This window comes from Mustela erminea, chromosome 1 (genome assembly GCF_009829155.1).
Source record: "Mustela erminea isolate mMusErm1 chromosome 1, mMusErm1.Pri, whole genome shotgun sequence".
In the NCBI taxonomy this organism is placed as follows: Eukaryota; Metazoa; Chordata; class Mammalia; order Carnivora; family Mustelidae; genus Mustela; species Mustela erminea.
Genome location: NC_045614.1, coordinates 178,106,893 through 178,128,187, shown reverse-complemented (window position 1 = coordinate 178,128,187; position 21,295 = coordinate 178,106,893). Strand labels below are relative to the sequence as shown.

Below are 21,295 nucleotides of genomic sequence, written 5' to 3'. Positions count from 1 at the left end.
TCAAAAAAAAAATACAAATATGACATAACAGATCCAAACTAAGAATTACAGAACTGTAGGATGACAAAACTATGTGGGTTAGAAGTGCTTTTACTGGCTGCCTCAGTCTATCTACCCAAAAGCATCCACCCTGCTGCACTGCAGGAATGTCCCCAAAGTTCCATTATTTATCATAACAGTCATGGTATATAAGCAGGTAATGTCCTTTTTACATTATCTCCATTAATACTAATCACAAATGTTCTAAGTAGACAGTAATTTTACCATGTTATGCATGAACAAATGACAACTCCAGGAAGTTGAGTCAACCTTACCAAGTTCACACAGCTGGGAACACAGCCTGCCTCCAAAACCCATTTTCCTTTTACTACACTGTCACTTCTTTCCTACACTGTCTCTAATCACTTGTTTCACTTCTTTGGATTAAGAAGTTTTTCAAGAAAATCTGTTAAAGCCCAAATATGTTGCTTGAAAAGTGTTACCTTCAGCTTCATAGTTTAGGTATAACGTTTAGTTATGAGTTTCAAGTTTCTAACTTTCAAGTTAGAAGAATGACTTAACTATTTACACTGTTAACTTATCTAAGTTCTCCCTCTTCAAAATAGGGACCATAGCAGGTTGAACAATTATGTCAGTAATATAACCATTGTTCAAACACGAACTAAAACTCCTTATTGAAATTGTTTAACAGCTTTCATATGTTCCCTTTAATATTTTCTGTGAGGACAAATCTTTGGTTTTTGAGCATAAGATTTGATTGTCTTATCTTCAAAAAAGTCACTTATTGTCACTGGTACTTCATAAAAGCAGACATAATAAAGGTAGTGGGATTAACACTATCTCTGGTCAGAGGAGAATTTCCCAGGGTGTTCAATTCAGTTCCATCTGGTCAAGGGAAGGTCCTTTCCCGGGACCCTCTTCTCCCACTCAAGTGTTCAAAACTGCTACTCTGTCCAGGGGGGTGGTTAGGACCACGGGTCTGCAGGTTGCCCATTACTGATCAGAGGAGAGGGAGGTCGCCAACGAAGGAGATCTAAGCTTTAGGATAGCCCATCGCCTGAATCTTTGCCATTCTGCTCTTTTGTCCTTTTGCCAAGATGGTTCTCACATTCCTTCTTCCAAAGCTCTTCTCTTTTATAGTTTGCTTTCTGTCTCTCTTTTTCCCAGGCCCTACTTGTCTGGCATCCCAAGAATGAAAAACGACTCCTAAAAAAATGTGTCTGAGAAGAAAATCTCCCACTAGCATTTGGGTTGGCAGGGTGTTTGAATCTTTTGTTTCTGATTCAGTGTGGGACGAAGCAGGAGGAATTGTTTTCAATGTACAAATAGAACGAGATAATACTTTGAGATGTAATTGTGCTTCACATGTGTCAACTGTTGAACTGGCATGTTTCCTTTAGTTCAAGTCTGAGGAAAAATAGAACTGCATGTAATACAGAAACACCATTAACTAGTAATGATGGGAAAACATATGTCCAGATGTTACCAACTATATTTAAAATAGTAATAATAAAATAGTAATCAAATGTAAAATCTTTCATTTTATTCATAAAGATTTCTACCACAGAAGACTTCTAATTGAGGAGGAATATTTAAAAATGTGAGGATTCCAAGGACTATGAAAACAAAAAGACAGATTTTTAATTAAGTGTTTGTTGGCCTATATATTTATTATCAATTTTTGGAGAAGTTTATGTCAGCCTTCAGAAAGAAATGCCACGTCTGGATGCATGTTACACTTAAATCTTTTTTAAGTTAATTTTTTAAAGAGAACTATTATACGTGCTTTTCTCATTGAGGACTAGGCTGCTGAGCAACTGATTCTTATATTACTACGTTAAAGGTTAGAAAAGTATTAGAAAAAGTATTCTCTGGGTGAAAGTATGCATCCATTCTTCAAGAGGGCTAAGCAGTAAATAGACTGATGAGAAATTCTTTAAAAGAGTCCAAAGTCATGAGGATAGATCTGGGTAAGAATTTAAATCTGGGGGGAAAAAAGAGGAAACAGATCTGAGTTATATGTTGTATATATAAAGATAGTGAGTCCTGAAACATTTGGATTAAAAGAGACGAAGGCTGTTATTTATTTAGTAGTAGAAAAGCCATTGGTGCCATTAAAATGTGACTATACCCCCCCACCCACCCAATTCTGGCTGAACAGGGAAACAATGCCTGAACTGTTTAGCCACAACAGGAGTGACACGGACCTCTCCTTACTCCGAGATTTAATTATAACTTTAATTTACAGTCCCTAGTCTAGAAAAAAAGAATAAATCAAACACTCTGCCTTTGTTTCCTCAAGGTTAAAATCTTGACTGTATCCATAGACAGAGAAAATGGTGCACATCCGTTATCCTTTCCAAAATAACAAATACTTTTACCCACAAGACAGAACAGGCAGCTTATTGCTCCCTACCCCCCTACAAAAACCAACATAAACAAAAACAAAACAAAAAAACCCAAAACACAACATTAATCATTTCTTTCATTTGCTCTGTCTGCTCTCAGTGAGTGATAAATTATAGTACTTCGTTTGAAGGGACTCAGAGCCGATTTCGGCAAGGTATGGACAGAGATGTTATAGCGTCTTTCCTTCTCGAGATAACTACACTGCATACTGACTACCTTCCTGAGGCTCTAGCACGAGGCCTCTTTTCTGACGAGCAGATCTTTCACACAGTCAGCTTTCCTTGTCTTTTTCATCTCCGACACACTAGGACACCAAAACAGCATCTGCTTTTGACGTCATGTACCAAGAGGTTACAGCGCAAGAAAAGTTGTGTTTTTGTTCTATTTGACCTATTTGTTAGCATAGCATCAATTAATATTATTAGTTCACTGGCCTGTGTCTGTGTTTATGTTTGGAAAAGCAACAGGCAAACTGTTCCTGGACATTTTGAAGGGCGACAGTGAAAGAGCTGGCCTAATTCTGCACTATCTTACTTCCTTCAATATCTCCCAGATATAAAGCAAAGCTTAGAAACACTCTAGATGCAGCCCTGTTGACTCTTCTGATGTATTTTTTAAGTGCTGATGCAGAAATGAGATTATTTGGAATATTGGTATAGTACTGAATAGGCGTTTATAATTCAATTTCTAAATTTCTGCCAGAACCTCAGAATTCCTTGTTGCTTCCTGGTCATAAGACACAGTCTAAATAACAACAGAATAAAATAATTTATTAAGGAGAGGGGAGAAAATGATTGAGATAAGGATTTGGGGAAGAAGGATAGTAAAACAAGCAATAAGGAAAAGTACATTTAATATACAGAAACTCAGGCCCACCTTAAAAAAATGGCTACAAAGTTAAAAAAAAATAAAAAACAAAACAAAACAAAAAACCCACTTCTTCCCTTCCACAGATACAACAATAACAACAAAAAAGAACCTGTGTTCTACTTGACAAGGCATACAGACTGAATGCTTGGCATTATGATATGAATGTTTGTGTCCACCTCCCCGAATTTGTATGTTCAAGTGGAAATCCCCAGTGTGGCTGTATTTGGAAAAAAGGCTTCTAAGGAATAATTAAGGTTAAATGAGGTCATGAGGGTGGGACCCTAATCCTACAGGATAAATGTTTTTATGAGAGGAGACATTAGTGAGCTCTCTCCCTGCAAGCATATAGGCCCTGAGGAAAGGCCATATGAGAACATAGTAAGAAAGCAAGGTCTACAAGCCAGGAAGGGAGCCCTCCCTAGAAACTGAACTGGTCAGAACTTTCATCTTGGATTCTCCAGCCTCTGGAACTGTGAGAAGATAAATTTCTCTTGTTTAAGCCATATAGTCTGTGGTATTTTGTGAGAGCAGTCCAAGCAGACTAATGTATAAGGCAAGGAGGTTAGTGACTATTTTTAGCTGCTCTTTAAAGTTAATGGATGAACTGAAAAAGAGAATGGACTACTTCTCTCCCACCCCAAAAAGGCCACCCCCATTTTTATTCCTATTACATTGAGACAGATTTAAAAAGAAGTTAATGTTCAATGTTGGCAAAGATGAGAACAAGTAGGCATTTTTTTTTCCCATCTTGCCACGCCTTTTTTTTTTTTTTTAATTAACATAGAATGTATTATTTGCTTCAGGGGTACAGGTCTGTGAATCATCAGTCTTAACACAATTCACAGCACTCACCACAGTACGTACCCTCCCCAATGTCCATAACGCAGCCACCCTAACCCTATCCTCCCACCCCCCAGCAACCCTGTTTGTTTCCTGAGATTAAGAGTCTCTTACGGTTTTTCTCCCTCCCCAGTCCCATCTTGTTTCACTTTTTTCCCTCCCTTCCTCCCACGAACCTCCGCCCTGCCTCTCAAATTCCTCATATCAGAGATATCATATAATTGTCTTTCTCTGATTGACTTACTTCACTTGGCATAATACCCTCTAGTTCCATCCACGTCGTCGTTGAAAATGGCAGGATTTCATTTCTTTTGATGGCTGCATAGTATTTTGTTGTGTATGTATGTATATGTGTGTGTGTGTGTGTGTGTGTGTGTGTGTGTGTGTAGTATTCCATCGTGTGGTTGTGTGTGTGTGTGTATATATCACACCACCTCTTCTTTATTCATTCATTTGTTGATTAACATCTCGGTTCTTTCCATAGTTTGGCTATTGTGAACATTGCTGCTATAAACATTCAGGTGCACATGTCCCCTTTGGATCACTACATTTGTATCTTTAGGGTAAATACCTAGTAATGCGATTGCTGTGTCAAAGGGTAGCTCTGTTTTCAACTTTTTGAGAAACCTCCATGCTGTTTTCCAGAGTGGCTGCAGCAGCTTGCATTCCCACAACAGTGTAGAAGGATTCCCCTTTCTCCACATCCTCACCAACATCTGTCATTTCCCGACTTGTTAATTTAAGCCATTCTCACTGGTGTGAGGTGGTATCTCATTGTGGTTTTGATTTGTAGTTCCCTAATGGCAAGTAATATTGAGCACTTTTTCATGTGTCTGTTGGCCTTTTGGATGTCTTCTTTGCAAAAATGTCTGTTCATGTCCTCTGCCCATTTCTTGGTTGGATTATTTGTTCTTTGGGTGTTGAGTTTGCTAAGCTCTTTATAGATTTTGGACACTAGCCCTTTATCTGATATGTCGTTTGCAAATATCTTCTCTCATTCTGTCAGTTGTCTTTTGGTTTTGTTAACTTAAACCTACTTTTAAAAGTAAATTTTCAGGGAGAAATCTAACAATATGTATTCAAAACCTTTAGATATTCAGTTAAACATTCTATTTCTAGGAAATTAATCTGAAGAAATAAACAGGACATATATAAAGAAATATGTATGAATATGTGCATCATAATATTATTGATATAAACAAAACACTGGAAATAATCTAAATTTCCAACATATGTTTTTGATTAAATATATTACGATGAACATATATGAAGGAAAATTATAATCTATTTTACAGTGTGACAGATATTTTTACAATTTTGTTCAGTTACTCACTTATAGTACATCATTAGTTTTTGATGTAGTGTTCAATGATTCATTAGTTACGTATTAACACGTAGTGCACATCGCAACATGTGCCCTCCTTAATACCCATCACCCTGTTTACCCCCTCTCACATCATTTCCCAGGGTCCACAGTCTCTCATGGTTCCTTTCTCTCTGTCTCTGATTTCTCCCCCTTCAGATTTCCTTCCCTTCCCCTGTGGTCCTCCGTTCTATTGCTTATGTCCCGCATATGAGTGAAACCATATGGTAACTGTCTTTCTCTGCTTGAGTTACTTCATTTCACATAATCCTCTTCAGTTCTATCCATGTTGATCCTTTCTGATGGCTGAATAATATCCCATTATATATATGTACTTCATCTTCTTTACCCATTCATCTGTTGAAAGGCTATTGTGGACATTGCTGCTATGAATATTGGGGTGCATGTGCCCCTTCTTTTCACTACATCTGTATTTTGGGGGTAAATACCTAGTAGTACAATTGCTGGGTCATAGGGTAGCTCTACTTTTAACAACTTGCAAAACCTCCATACTGTTTTTCAGAGTGGCTGCATTGCATTCCCACATGTGTAGGAGGGTTCCCCTTTCTCTAAATCCTCACCAGTTTGTTGTTTCCTGTTTTGTTAATTTTTGCCATTCTAGCAGGTGTAAGGTGGTAGCTTATTGTGGTTTTGATCTGTATTTCCCTGATGGCTAATAATGGTAAGCATATTTTTTATGTCTGTTAGCCATTTTTATGTCATCTCTAGAGGAGTGTCAGTTCATGTCTTCTGCCCATTTTTGACTGGGTTATCTGTTTTTTGAGTATTGAGCTTCAGAAGTTCTTCATAAATCTTGGAAACCAGCCCTCCAACTGTAATGTCATTTGCAAATATCTTCTTCCATTCCATGGGTTGCCTCTTAGTTTTGTTGACTGTTTCCTTTGCTCTGCAGAAGCTTTTTAGCTTGATGAAGTCCCCAAAGTTCATTTTTGCTTTTGACATGCCTTTGGAGACATGTCTTGAAAAAAGTTATTGTGGCCAACGTCGAAGAGGTTACTGCCTATGTTCTCTGATTCCTTTCTCACATTGAGATCTTTCATCCATTTTGATTTATCTTTGTATATGGTGTAAGAGAATGGTCCAGTTTCATTCTTCTATATGGAGCTGTCCAATTTTCCCAGCACCACTTATTGAAGAGATTGACTTTTTTTCCATTGGATATTTTCCTGATTTGTTAAAGATTAGTTGACCATACAGCTGTGGGTCCATTTCTGGAGTCTTATTCTGTTCCACTGGTCTATGTGTCTGTTTTTGTGCCAATACCATGCTGTCTTGGTGATCACAACTTTGTAATAATGAAGTCAGGCAACATGATGTTCCCAACTTTGGTATTTACTTTTTTTTTTTTTTTTCGTTATTCCAGTGAAGACTTGGGGTGTTTTCTGGTTCCATACCAATTTTAGGACTGTCTGTTCCAGCTCTTTGAAAAATGCCAATAGTATCTTAATAGGGATGGCTTGAACGTTCAAATTGTCCCATGGCAGGATGGACATTTTAACAATGTTTACTCTTCCAGTCCATGAGCAAGGAATATTTTCCCATCTTTTTGTGTCCTCCTCAATTTCTTTCTTAAGTGTTCTGTAGTTTCTAGGGTATAGATTCTTTACCTCTTTGGTTAGGTTTATTCCTAGGTATCTTGTGGGTTTTGTTGCTATTGTGAGTGGAACTGATTCCTTAATTTCTCTTTCTACAGTTACATTGTTAGTGTATAGAAAAGGAACTGATTTCTGTGTATTGATTTTGTATTCTGCCATATTGCTGAATTGCTGTGTGAGTTCTAGTAACTTGGGGGGTGGAGTCTTTGAGGTTTTCCACATAAAATAACATGCTGTCTGCAAGGAGAGAGAGTCTGACTTCTTTGCCACTTTGGATGCCTTATTTCTTTTTGTTGTCTGATTGCTGAGGCTAGTACTTCTAGCACTACACTGAACAACTGTGGTGAGAGTGGGCATCACTATCATGTTCCTGACCTTAAGGGAAAACTCTTAGCTTTTCCCCATTGATAATGATATTCACTGTGGGCTTTTCATGGATGGTCTTTATGATATTGAGGACTGTTCCCTCTATCCCTATACTCTGAAAAGTTTTAATCAGGAATGGATGCTGTACTTTGTCAAATGCTTTCTCTGCATTTCTGAGAGGATCATATGTTTCACGTATTTTCTTTTTTTAATATGCTTTATCACACTGATTGATTCATGAATGTTGAACCACCCTTGTATCCCAGAAATAAATCCCACTTGGTCATGGGGAATAATCCTTTCAATATACTGTTGGATCCTATATGCTAGGATCTTTTTGAGTATTTTGGCATCCATGTTTATCAGGGATATTGGTCTGTAACTCTCCTTTTTGATGGGATCTTTGTCTGATTTGGGGATCAGGGTAATGCCGGCTCCATAGGAGGAGTTAGAAGTTTTCCTTCTGTTTCTATTTTTTGAAACAGCTTCAGTAGAATAGGCATTATTTCTTCTTTAAATATTTAGTAGAATTCCCCTGGGAAGTCGTCTGGCCCTGGATTTTTGGTTTTTGGGGAGGTTTCTGATTACTACTTCAATTTCATTACTGGTTATTGGCCTATTAAGATTGTCTATTCCTTCCTGTTTCAGTCTTGGTAGTCTGTAAGTTTCCAGGAAGGCACCCATTTCTTCCAGGTTGCTTAATTTGTTGGCATATAGTTGCTGATAATAATTTCTAATAGCTGTTTCTATTTTCTTGGTGGTGTTCATTGTCTCTCCCCTTTCATCCATGATTTTATTAATTTGGGTCCTATCTCTTTTCTTTTGGGTAAGTGTTGCCAGTTGTTTATTGATTTTATTAATTCTTTCAAAGAACCAGCTCCTAGTTTTGTTGATCTGTTCTACTGTTTTTCTGGTTTCTATTTCATTTACTTCTGGTCTAATCTTTATTATTTTGCTTCTCCTACTTGGTTTAGGTTTTATTTGCTGTTCAGCTCCTTTAGGTATAACGTTAGTTTGTGCATTTAGAACTTTTCTAATTTTCTGAGAGAGGCTTGGATGGCTATGTATTTCCCTCTTATGATCACCTTTGCAGTATCCCTAGCTTTGCGCAGTGGCAGTATCGTAGCCAATGAGGTTTATCCGAGGCGCGATTATTGCTAATTGAAACCTTTGCAGTATCCCATTGGTTTTGGACTGAAGTGTTTTCATTCTCATTAGTTTCCATGAATTGTTTAAGTTCTTCTCTAATTTCCTTGTTGATCTAATCATTCTTTAGACGGATGCCCTTTAACTTCCAAGTGTTTGAATTCCTTCCAAATTTTTTCTTGTGATTGAGTTCCAGTTTCAAGGCATTGTGGTCTGATAACATGCAGGGAATAATCTCTGTTATTGTTTGCTATTGCCTGAGACCTGAGCTGTGACCTAGTATGTGGTCTATTTTGGAGAAAGTTCTATGTGCATTTGAGAAGAATGAGTATTCTGATGTTTTGGGGTGGGATATTCTGTATATATCTACGAAGTCCATCTGGTCCAATGTGTCATTCAAAGCTCTTCTGTCTTTGTTGATCTTCTTTTAGATGATCTGTCCAATGCTGAGAGTGGAGTGTTAAAATCTCCTGCTATTAATGTGTTATTGTCGATTTGATTCTTTATTTTGGTTAACAGCTGGTTTATACAATTGACTGCTTCCATGTTGGGGGCATAGATATTTACAACTGTTACATTTCTCATTGGATAGACCCTGTGAGATTGATACAGTATCCCCCTGGATCTCTTATTACAGACTCTGGTTCAAATTCTAATTTGTCTGATGTAAGAATTGCTACCCCAGCTATTTCTTTAGGTCTGTTGGCATGATAAGTGGTTCTCCATTCCCGCACTTTCAGTCTGGAGGTGTCTTTAGGTTCAAAATGAGTCTCTTGTAGACAGCATATGGATGGGTCCTGTCTTTATATCCAATCTGCAACCCTGTTCTGTTTCATGGGAGCATTTAGGCTGTTCACATTGACAGTTATTAAAGTGTGACAGATTTTACTGACATGAAAACCATCATCATGTTTTTAGGTGAAACATCAAACTAAAAATATTTTTTAAAATAGTATTAGAGCACAATTCCATTCTTGTATGTATGTATTTTAATTTCTAAGAATATATATATGCAGACAACATCACTTAGAAGAAAACAGAGCAAAACATTACTCTGGCTAGTGAGACTACAGATGCATATTTTTTTAAGTGCATATCTGTATTCCCAAATTAGATTATATTAATCACGGAATCCTTGAATGGTTTAAAAAAGTTAGGGAGTCAATAGGATATAGCTAGTAGTTCAAGCTGGAAGAGATGTTCAATGAGGCCAGAAGATCAAAATGGAACCCAAGGAAACTTTAATATCTAAGGGAAAACAGAAGTAGAATGAGTAACACACAAAACAACAACAGAAGTAGAATGAGTAACACACAAATACAGAGAAAGAAGATTTTAAGATAATATTTATAGACATAAAAGGAAGTCAATTTCAAAAAGATGTTTCAACAGTGTCAAATGTTGCAAAGAAGTCATTAATAATAGGAGTCCCTAGGTGGCTCAGTTGGTTAAGTGTCTAACTCTTGATTTCTGCTCAGGTCATGATCTCAGGATCCTGAGATCAAGCCCTGCCTGGGGTTCTGCATTGAGCATGGAGCCTGCTTTGGATTCTTTCTCTCCCTCTCCCTCTGCCTTGACACTCTGATTCCTGCTCATGTGTCTACATGCTCTCTCTGTCTCTGTCTCTCTCAAAAAAGTTATTAATAATAATTACCATTAAAAAATAATGATTGCCATTATTTAGGATGACAGCTAACATGTAGTTGATTTAACAATAGGACCACTGTTAACATTCCCAATCACCAACACCAGTGGGAGGGTGAGAAGGAAGAGAGGAAATAGAGAGTGTTAGAATAAACCACTTCCTCAAGAAGTTCGAATGAAAGTAGGAAGAGAATGTGGGGTAACAACTCTCAGTAGGGGGAGAGTAAAGGTAACATTTTCCTGATGTCAGGAAGGTGCATTACAGAACAGCTGTGAAACTAAGTGAGAAAATGCCAAATATGCCATTTAAAAGGTGGAAACTATCACACAAGTGCAGGAAGTTATATATTTTTACCATTTTGACAAAGATATAAAGGCCATTGTTTTTGAATGTGTCTTTTTAAAGTCCATTCCAAGAAATGAACAAGAGGACTAAGAAGAATTATACCAAAGGCCTAAAACCAGTGGAGCCAGTTCCTATTACTTTACTTACTATAGTAACACTCACAATCTAGATAAATTATCCCTATTTCAGTTCCCCTCAAGACGGGGGGACTCAATTTCCATATTTAGAACAATGTAATATAAATAAAACTCTTAAATGAAATGGTGTTCTCATACTGAAGTTAATAGCACAAGTTATTATATTTATTAAGGGCAAAAAGGTAGGCAAGGTATAAAAAGCATCATAACTCTACTTTCTAGAGACACTATTAAAATGTTATTCATTTTCTTCCAATCTTTTGTGCACTGTATTTTCTTGTCTAAAATTACTGAATTCTTGCCCATCCCCTCAAATTATTATAATTATTTACTTAAATGCATTTCCCAGATACCTGTAAAATAAAATAGGAATATTTAGGTAAAAAGGATTTGCATCACCCAAAAGAAAAAGAGTCAAGACCTACTATTTGTTTTTGCATCACCACAGTGAGTTTTTTTCTTCTAGCATTAACAAAACATTACCATCAATCAAAGCTTAACAATTTAATGATAATCTGAGTTTTGCTAATGTCACATATCATCTTGTACTTTCTGAATAACTGACTGGGGTCCGAAAACCCCAATCCCACTCCTGATAAAAATTTCAATGTCTCTCAAGACTTCTACCTCCTTTTGGAGCTAAGGTTCCTATGGTCGCTATTGGCTCTGTTAGCTTTCACTAAACTCTTCACCTCAGTTGTATCTTATGGAACTCTTTTCTTCATTCTTAATCAGCTAGATGTGGAAATCAACCTCTTCCGAAGAAACCCTGGAGGCAGGTTGCAGGGGGCAGGTACAAAGGGCTATAGTTCACATTAAAGCAACTTTTCCAATTTTAAGTTGAGTCTTAAGAAAAACCAGTTCCTAAAGGTCCACTGTCCACCTCACATATAATAATTTCTTAATGGATGGGGCACTTGGGTGACTCAGGCAGTTAAGCATCTGACTCTTCACTTCAGCTCAGGTCATGATGTCAGGGTAGGGAGATTGAGCCCTGCATCAGGCTCCATGCTGGGTGTAGAGCTTGCTTAAGATTTTCTCTCTCTCTCTCTCTCTGTCGTCCTCGGCCCCTCTCCCTCTTTCCTCCCTTGCACGTGCTCTCTCTCCTCTCTCTCAAATAAATAAATAAATAAATAAATAAATAAATAAATAAATAAATAAAAATTTTACTGGAGACATTCCTAAAAGGTGTATTGTCTTGCCATATGGCTCAGCTTCTTTTCTCCCTTCTCGGACATCTTCTCCTCTTCTCTCTCCCTGGTTGCCTCCTATTTCCATCCCTGCAACTTCTATTTACTTCTTATGAAGGACCATTTATCGACTTTTTCTCCTATCTCCTAGGACACCAGCATGGTTCAAATTTTAAGTGTGCATAAGAATTACCTGGGGTCTTCTTAAAATGATTATTCTAAATCAGTAGGTCTGGCATGGGGCCAGATGCTTCATTTCTAATCAGCTCCCAGGCAATGCTGCTATTACCAGTTCATGAACTACTGGTTCTTTTTTTTTTCTTTTTTTTAAGATTTCATTTATGTATTTGAGAGAAAGGAAGAGAGAGAGAGAGCTTAGCAGACAGAGAGGCAGACAGATGGAGAGGGGGAAGCAGGCCCTCTGCTGAGCAGAGAGCTGATGTGGGGCTTGATCCCAGGACCCTGGGATCATGACCTGAGCTGAAGGCAGAGGCTTAATCCACTGAGCCACCCAGGTGCCTCATGAACTACTCTTGAATAGCAAAGTTATAGACCCTGTTTTCAGGACTTCACTTTCTAAGCCTAAAGCCACTTTTCAAGGTAAAATAATAACAATTCTCACAAAGGGATAATTTCAGTATAACTGTTACCACATTTTTTTCACCCTGCTACATTAACAGCTGGTTCAATGTCATCATACTATGTCCCCAGCTTAGGTCTGTTGGGCATAGTTAATTATGCCCTCTCTATTTAACAAATAGTTAATACAACCTTACACTTTGTAAAATATATTACCAAAGGTAAAATGAGCAATATGTGTTTGTGTTTCTCTTAGAGAAACAATAATCTTAACCCTAGATGAAGAAAATTGTAGCAGAGACAATGCTGACCAAATATTCCATGTGCTTCCTTGGGTTGGGCTGTTACAATCATAAGCAGAAGTGAGCTGTGTCGCTTTTGTGCATAAGCACACCTCCTCCATTGACCTCCTCTCACTGGGGAGATCAATGCACCTGAAGAGGACACCACAGATGAGACCTTCGCTCTGCTGGACCCCTTGATCTTAGCTTTGTGAGAACCTAAGCAGGTCCCTGGACTTGTACCTGGACTAAGAGTTAATAAATTGTATTGAGATGCTAAGTTTGTGGCAATTGGTTACACAACAATAGAAAACTAATATAAAATGTCAACATGCAATTTTGAATCAGGCTGAAAGTAGTAATATTGCTGATTGCATTCCATCTGCCAGCTACGGTCACCAGTTTCAGTTCCAACGGTTGGCTTCGTTGGCTAACACCATCCTAGACAAAACTTTGGCACCCACTGAATAACTCTGAAAAGCCAGACATTCCTTGGCATAATATTAGAGAAAGAATTCACAAGGACTAGGAGACAGATTCTGGCTTGAATCTTTCACATGGTTCCTACCTATTCACTTTCTCACTTATCCATCCTACTCCCCCGTATGCTATACAAGAATATATGTTCATGATTATCATAGAAATCAGTTATAAGGAAATCACTGGGCTTTCTAAAAAGCATTTCATTGGCTGTTCTCCCTAGACTGGAAATGCTAATGGCAGAGGCTGCAATGAAACTGGGTTTCTGGTGATCAAATCTTGGAGAAAGAATTAACAGGTAAAGATCTCTCTAGGATGAGATGGGAAAACAACCCATAAAATTCCTCATTGAATTTTTTAACCCCAAAACTCCCTGAGTTAATAAATAGAGGTTGTATAAGAAATCACCACCTCTCCTTAATTACCAATCTTGAATCAGTTGATGGATCTAGAATTTCTCGAATGAAGGAGAGGAGAGAAACCCTTGAAGAAGCATCCTGTATACAGTGAACTTTTCTTCTTCTTTCTCCCATGAAAATTAACTGCACTGGGTAACTGCACTAAGGTAAGAGATTGCAAAAACCATTAGTGATTATTCGATACTGGCCTCTAGAGAAGAAAAACATCTAAAATCTAATGAACTACTTAGGACCGAGGCCTATGGGTGTCAGTTGATTAAGGGGATTGTGTCCTAAATGTACCTAACTATAGGTCTAATAAAACTCAAACTCCAAACTGTGAATCCTTCCCCAGGTGTGAACCATTTTCAGCAACAATTTGGTCATGCTGGAATATTCCTGTCCAAATGAGAGATACGTTTTTATATACCTGGGCATTCAACACTGAGATGGAAGGATACATATTGGCGGACCCCTTATTGTTGAGGCATATTCTGTTTTTAGGTATTCTACTCTGGTCTATTTATCATATGAGTCTAAAACCTGCCAGATGTAGCAGATGGAAACCAGAATAATAAAATGCTCTCTGGCTAGTTTCAAAGTTTGATTCAAGCAGTCTGTCAGTCAGACTAGGTAGTGAACCATCAGATCCAATTGTGTCAAATACTCCCTAGAACGGCAGGGTACTCTGCTACTATCCAGGGTACCATAGCAAGTCCCTGGAGAAGAATTTTAGTAGAGGTCCTTATGATTTGAGAGTAAGTCACATTTCCTTCTGCCAGGGAAGAAACTGCTCCTGGCATTTTTTCAGACTTTAGTGAAAACTGCAAATCTGACCACAGGACACCTGGTGACCCAGTGATTTAAACAGCTCATTGTGAACTGGATGCTACCTTTTCCATCTAGCCAGAAACTTAGCTGGGACAGCAGTTTGGCTGTGACATGCTCCAGTGGTGTGAATAGGATGGAACTCCAGGCACACCTCCGTGGTCTGTGCAGTTACTCCCTCTCCTGCCATGAAGCCTTCCACCTGCCTTTACAGTCTTATGGGAAAAAGCCTATGACCAGCCTACTGAGGATGAAAGTCAAACTACTAAACACAAAATCTCTAGCTGACAGATACTTCTTTGTGACAGACCAACAGGAGCCGGAGGGAAACCAGCTATGAAGCCACAGCCTGCAATGAACAAATAAAAAAAAAATGACAGCCTCTCTCAAGAGTGACCTTGAGGTGACACAGAATGTTTGGAGAAATGAAAACCTGGGCAGACAGACAAGCAGCATTTCTCACTGTCCACTTTGCTTAGAACGAGATCAGGATCTATTCCGCTTTCTGAATGGTTGGAAATGGTCTGTGTAGATGTACAGAGACCCATAAAGAGCTAGATATAAGGTCTAGAGACACGGATGTTTGGCAAGATTTGCCCAGAACTGAGACTGTGCTCCAGGGGCTTACTCACAAGATAGCCCCACATCAGAGAAGCTCTTAATAATAAGAGAGGATAGAACTGTCCACGTAAGGATTGTCCATTGTGTTTCTTCTCAAGGCAATCTAGTGCAAGGGTCACAAACTCCGAAATCTACAAGTGTCAGATAGGTTCCATAAGTAAGGGAAGAGAATCTGGTGAAAGACGATAGCGGACGTTTGGAATCATGGCAAACTAGAGAGATTCTATTCTATCTTAAGAAGGCAGCTTTGAATCTTACCGTGTTGGAAGGTGCACGCAGTGTTGCCAGATCTTCCTTCATTTGTTTTCCAAGAGAGGTCATAAATCAAACTTTTTAGATGAAATTTCCTGATTTTTAAAATGCCATGAGGGCCAAACACTCAAGTCTCTGGGCACATTTGTTGCCAAGGCTGTCCCTCTCTCTGTCACTTGGTCTACTGTTGCTCGATACTCCTACAAAAAACCCAGCCCGAGTGGCAAGGATGGAGACTACATATCGACTCAACTCTTCCTCACTAAGATCCACGAGGCTCTCCCTACTAAAAAACACCACATTTGCCAGCAGAACTGCCATTCCTTTCACTGTTAAGACATTGGACATATTGCAAAATCCATCAGATCCTGGTGGATGATCGATTAGTTAGGGCTCTTTTATCATGTGTGAGCAGCACATTGTACTCAGAGATATTCATTCTGGATTTGAATTTAATTTTTCTTTTGGTACCACTACTGGTAGACTTATTTAATGCCTTATGCTAAGCCACATAACTTTATCTCTAACTAAGAAATTAACTCCACAGTTAAGTAAATAAGTCAATGGGATGATTATTATGGTTTTCTTGGCTCTCACTATGTAATCTAATACCTAAAAGGAGCTAGCCTTAAGGATGATAGACTGACTAATTATTGAAGGCTCTATTCCTGCCTTTTCAGACACAACACTATCTTCCAAAATGTGGTTTAAAAATTGTGGTATGTTTTGGAGGCCTCTTACTATCTCAGTCAGTACAGCATACAACTCTTGATCTCAGGGTCATGAGTTTGAGCCCCACGTTAGGCATAGAGCTTACTTTAGAGAAAGGAGTACTTTTTTTGTACCAGACATCATTAACATATAGCGCTTTCTTTCTCTACAGCTAAAATACACAGGTCAGAAATAAAGGTAGAAAGGGAAGAAGTACTTGTCACGATATGATACTTAGTGAGTATTATGGATTGAATAGTGTCCTTTATGAAGATGGTAATGTCCTTCATCTTCCAGTACCAGTGAATATGGTCTTATTTGGAAAAAGGAGTTTGCAGATGATCAAATTAAGACAAGGTCATAAGGGTGAGCTCTAATCCAACATGACTGATGTCTTCATCAAAAGGGGCAATTTGGAATAGAAACACTCATGTACATAGGGAAGTTGATGTAAAGACATAGGGAAAATGTCACCTACAAGCCAAGAAATTTTTGATGCTACCAGAAGCAAGGAGAGAGGGGTGAAACAGATTCTCCTTCACAGCTCCCAGAAGGACTCAATCCTGCTAACACCTTAATCTCAGACTTCTAGTTTCCAGAACTGTGAGACAATATATTCTATTGTTTAAGCTCCCCAGGTTGTGGTATCTTCTTACAGCAGCATAAGAAACTTATTCAATGACCTATTTTCAATTTTTTTTTTTGCCTTTTTCCTTGCAACTGTCTTTTACTCTTCTAGAAATTGGTAAACGGATAAGAAATACATTCACTATGGGACCTAATGTATTTTCCACCAATTTAGAAGCTGAGACTGCTATGTAGCCATTTCAAGTTCTTTATTCCTGTTGGAAAAAAAAATTTTTAAAAGAAGATTATACTGGTATGACAATAATCAAGGCAAAATAGTGTTGCTGCCACATCTAAATCAAGTCTTGGAGTGCTGCTCCTTCAAGATGACTATTATACACAATAGACATTGTAAAAGAAGAGGTGGATACAACCATCCATAGGTAGGAACAAGGCTCAGACTCTTCCTGAATCAGCATGTGGTTCATCTCAGAGGGAAGCCCCCCCCACACACACACAAAAAAAAAATCAAACATAAGGGAACTGTGTGAAAGCAAGAGACATGTGAACTGGAGAGTGAAGAGGAGGTCACAAACCCCAACTCCCGCTCCAAAGGAAGACAGGCCACCCTAAAGTATTTGTATTCTTTTGCTTCTCTTTTTAGTACGATTATTTTTTGGCATTTGAGATGAATTGGTACATTACAATGTATTGTTTCATCCATAAAGCATAGCACATTGACATGAGGCTATGAAAGAATTAGAGGAGGCATGGACATCCCTCGATGACAGTAAACTAAGAAATGGTAGCCTTGAGCCTTCCTCTTTGGGTGTGGTGACTGAAATCTAATAAGGAGAAGGTCCTTTCTGCTATACCTTAGTTCTTAGTTATTTGCATTAGATTAAAATATGTGCATTATACTTGAAGTATCTCCAAATGGTGTATATGGAAAGAAGGGAATATATGTATGTTGTACAACCAATAATTAGTATGTGTAGACTTCTTCATTTCTGCTTCCTCTGCAGCTTCCATTCCTTTGTGGGATCTGTGCAGATACTTCACCTGATTCTAGGGAGCTGTCAGTCACAGGACTCCAGATACATGTTAAACCAAAAGGACCAGGTTCTCTCTTCTGGGAATTTCAATCATGGGCAGGGATACCCAGGACTAGAAGAGAAGTTAGAACCCAGTCATCTAATAGCAGCTCCTAACACAGTGAGCATGTAATTTCCCATTATACAGATCACTGAAATGCCTAAGTCCCTGGTTTCTGTTGGCCGAGTTATTCAACATGCTATTCAGCAGTCTTCCAATAAATCCACTCAGATTTCTTCCTTCTTCTCCCTTCTCCCCCAACTGCCGCCCTTCCTTCCTTAGTTAGCAAGAGTTCATTATTATCCCCTGTAGCAAAAGAATACTGATATATGTACTATCAGGTTTTTTTCTCAAAATATATTGAAAGTTTAAATACAGCTCATTTAGCTATAAAGAGGATATCGAACTTGGTGGAGAGAAAAGGTCTATTATGAAGCATTACTCTGTATCCTGTTGTAGAACTGATAGTAAGAGAATATGGCACAGGATACTGTTGCTATGCCAGAAATCGTCTCTAACGCTTCCTAACCTTAATTAAATCTCTCCATCAGTGCAACGTTTTTAAGTCTGAAATACAGGGAATTTAAAAAAACAAAAACAAAAACAAAAAAAAACAAAGATAGATAAAGAATAATTACAGAAGGAAAGAAGAGAGTAGAAAAGAGAAAGCAAATATGAGTCAGTAATGTCAAGGATAGACTGCACCCACTTACCCGTAGAAGTCTGGATCGGACCAAACTAGCACAGCCAGAGAACATGCCCTTTCTCCTATTTCTCCTCACCACAGCCCTTAGTGGCAACTGATGGAATATGTAGACGGTATATATTTTAAATCTCTCTCCCCCTATCTGCCTCTCTTTTATATTTACTAAAAATATAAGAGACAGTAAAAATATCTTTCATATATATAAATGTCTGCAAAGTGACTCTTAATCTTACAAAACAAACTGAGGGTTGCTGGGGGGAGGGGGGTTGGGAGAAGGGGGGGTGGGGTTATGGACATTGGGGAGGGTATGTGCTTTGGTGAGTGCTGATTCACAGACCTGTACCCCTGGGGATAAAAATACATGTTTATAAAAAATAAAAAATTTTAAAAAAAAGTCAGTTAACATCTTTGACCAATTCTTATTATTAAAATGAAGGAGTTGAACTGGAGAGTTTCTACCAACTCTCAAAACTAAAACTGTGATTTGTAAACCTTTCTCTTTAAATAGCAACTATGTTTCCATGGACTAACAAATGAATTATAAATCAAATATTTAGAGTTCTAATTCTATCTCAAATTTAAAATCTTAGGGAGTAAAAACATTACATCTGTACCTCGGTTTCCTCATCAGTTAACCAGAGATGAGTTTTAATCCAATTAAACTACTCATACTTTTTAAAATAAAGTCAATATAGGGCCAACGATTCTTTATGTCATATATTTGTACTATTAATTTCTCCACTCTATCGTAACAAGTGTATTTCATTACATACATTGTTTGGTTACCTGTGTATAATATGCACAGACATATACATCATTTTTAACCGTGTCTAGATTCAGTGAAAACGTAACAATCTGTACAAAAAGAAAGATTTAGCACATTCCTGTCATGACAAGCAATGAGTCTGGAAAGCTACTTTTGTCTCTTTGGTTATCAGGCAAATATTTGAACACTGTAATGAACTATATAAATAATGAATTTGTGCATATGGTCCACGTACAGGCTTAATGATAGTGGTTTGAATAGTAATGCTGCTATTGCAGCTCTTTAATATAAGATCAACAAGTAATTTTTTACCTTTAAATTAGAACTTTAATTAATTTAGTTTTACCTTTAAATTAGAATTTTACTGATCATCCTGATCAGTAACTAATGCAAACTAGTGGAATTTAGTAAATTCCTAGTTATGTCTCCTAAAATTACTATCTTTGAAAAGTTTCCATTGGAGCTTTAGGAAGCATACAAGTTTCTGCAATTCAGAGTTTATCTCTCCCATACCATTTCCTGAGAATAAAACGAAGCATAAGTAAGCATTTTTAATCAATGACTATCCTTAAACTTTGAACACAAATTCACTGGCAATCAGAATGTACTAAATGCTAAGGGGCGCCTGGGTCGCTCAGTCTGTTAAGTGTCTGCCTTAGGCTCAGGTCATGACCCCAGAGTCCCAGGAAAGAGCCCCATATCAGGATCCTTGCTCAGCAGGGAGTCTGCTTCTCCCTTTCCCACTGCCCCTCCCTGCAGCTCGTGCTCTCTTGCTCTCACTCACTCACTCCCTCTCTAATAAATACATCTTTTAAAAAAATGTACTAAATGCCTTGATATTCCTTATATACTTTTCAGAGAAAACTCAATATCCTGCCTTGAATCCACCCATGGGAACATAAAGAACTGGAAATACAAAGATAAAGTACAGAGAATTCATGCCATGGCCTCAGATCAGTGACAGTGTCAAAAATACTTAGTACAAAATGATCTGCGAAACACAACATTTAGCAGTTTTTTTGATTTCAAGGTTAGAAAATGACATCTGCCTCCTGCTTTGCAAACCAGCAGTGATCCTAAAACAATTGGTTTGTCACTGCTGAGATAAGCAAACCAAGCTCAAAGTCCAGAAATTGCAAAAGGGAGGTAAATTTCAGCAAGGGGTGCTGGCTGGGGACAGCGGCTTGTACCAAGAGAAAACATAATAGGCTGCCTTTTTCTCCCTGTTGTTATACTGGAAAATGCTCATCCTTGCCCTCTGATTGGGAACTTCAGCTGCTGAGGGCAAATGGGTAAGGTGTTGTAATTCCTTCATTGGTATTCCGTGTCCCCCAGGTTCTTGAATCTGTCCAGTAGCGAAGAGCCTAGAGCAGGGCAAATATTGCCCCTGCCCCACGGTTACTGCCCGCTAGATCCACTGGCGGCTTCCGTCAGCCCGGAGATGGGTAGGACTTACTGGAAACTTTCTAGCAGGCTGCAGCCCCAGCAAAGAAAATCCTACCGGGAGGGCTCCGGGTTCCGTCGGCGCTGCCGCTGGGGAGAGAAGAGAGCACGCTATTGATTACTCACAGTTTGCCTCGGAGACGGGGAGCACCAGGACGAGGCACGCCAGCAGCGCCCCGCAGCACCCACGCAGGACCCTCATTGCGAAGCGGGCGGAGGCGCGGGCGGGGACCCGGACGGTGGCGCGGCGCGGTGGGGACCTGCGAGCCCGGGCGCCACTCACGGAGGACTGCGGCGCGGCGGCGCCTGCGAGCGAGCGCTCCGGCGGAACAGCGGGAGCCGGGGGCGGGGGGGACCGCCCGCTCCCAGCCCCCAGCCCGAGAGGGGAAGTGATAACGAGGACATTTCCAGGAAGCTTTACGAAGCTGGGGGCAGGGCTCAGGCAGAGTGGTGGAGGCCTAGTCCACACTGTCGAGACATCCTTCCTCGCCCCGAGTTTCGTTCCCTGTCTCTGCACTGTGAACTTTCCCAAGGGGAAGGGGAAGGAGACGCCAGGGAGCTGGGGGGGGAGAGGCTGAGTGGCCCCGGGCACTTTGAGGACTCAGAGGAAGGAGTGTCCAGGCTTAGAAGGAAAAGTCCTG

The 21,295-nt window shown here is 39.1% G+C and overlaps 1 protein-coding gene and 1 pseudogene across 1 annotated transcript in view; one reads left to right on the top strand and one right to left on the bottom strand.

Annotated features, from left to right (window-relative positions):
- The window catches only part of PROS1 (protein S), a 66,316-nt gene extending 45,089 nt beyond the window's left edge, over window positions 1–21,227 (bottom strand). Inside the window, exon 1 of the mRNA XM_032351746.1 lies at window positions 20,781–21,227. Within this exon, the coding sequence (XP_032207637.1) occupies window positions 20,781–20,856 (76 nt within the window). The 5' untranslated portion in view covers window positions 20,857–21,227. The remainder of the gene's footprint in view (window positions 1–20,780) is intronic.
- LOC116581038 lies at window positions 8,565–8,714 on the top strand (annotated as a pseudogene).
- Window positions 21,228–21,295: the final 68 nt, after the last annotated feature.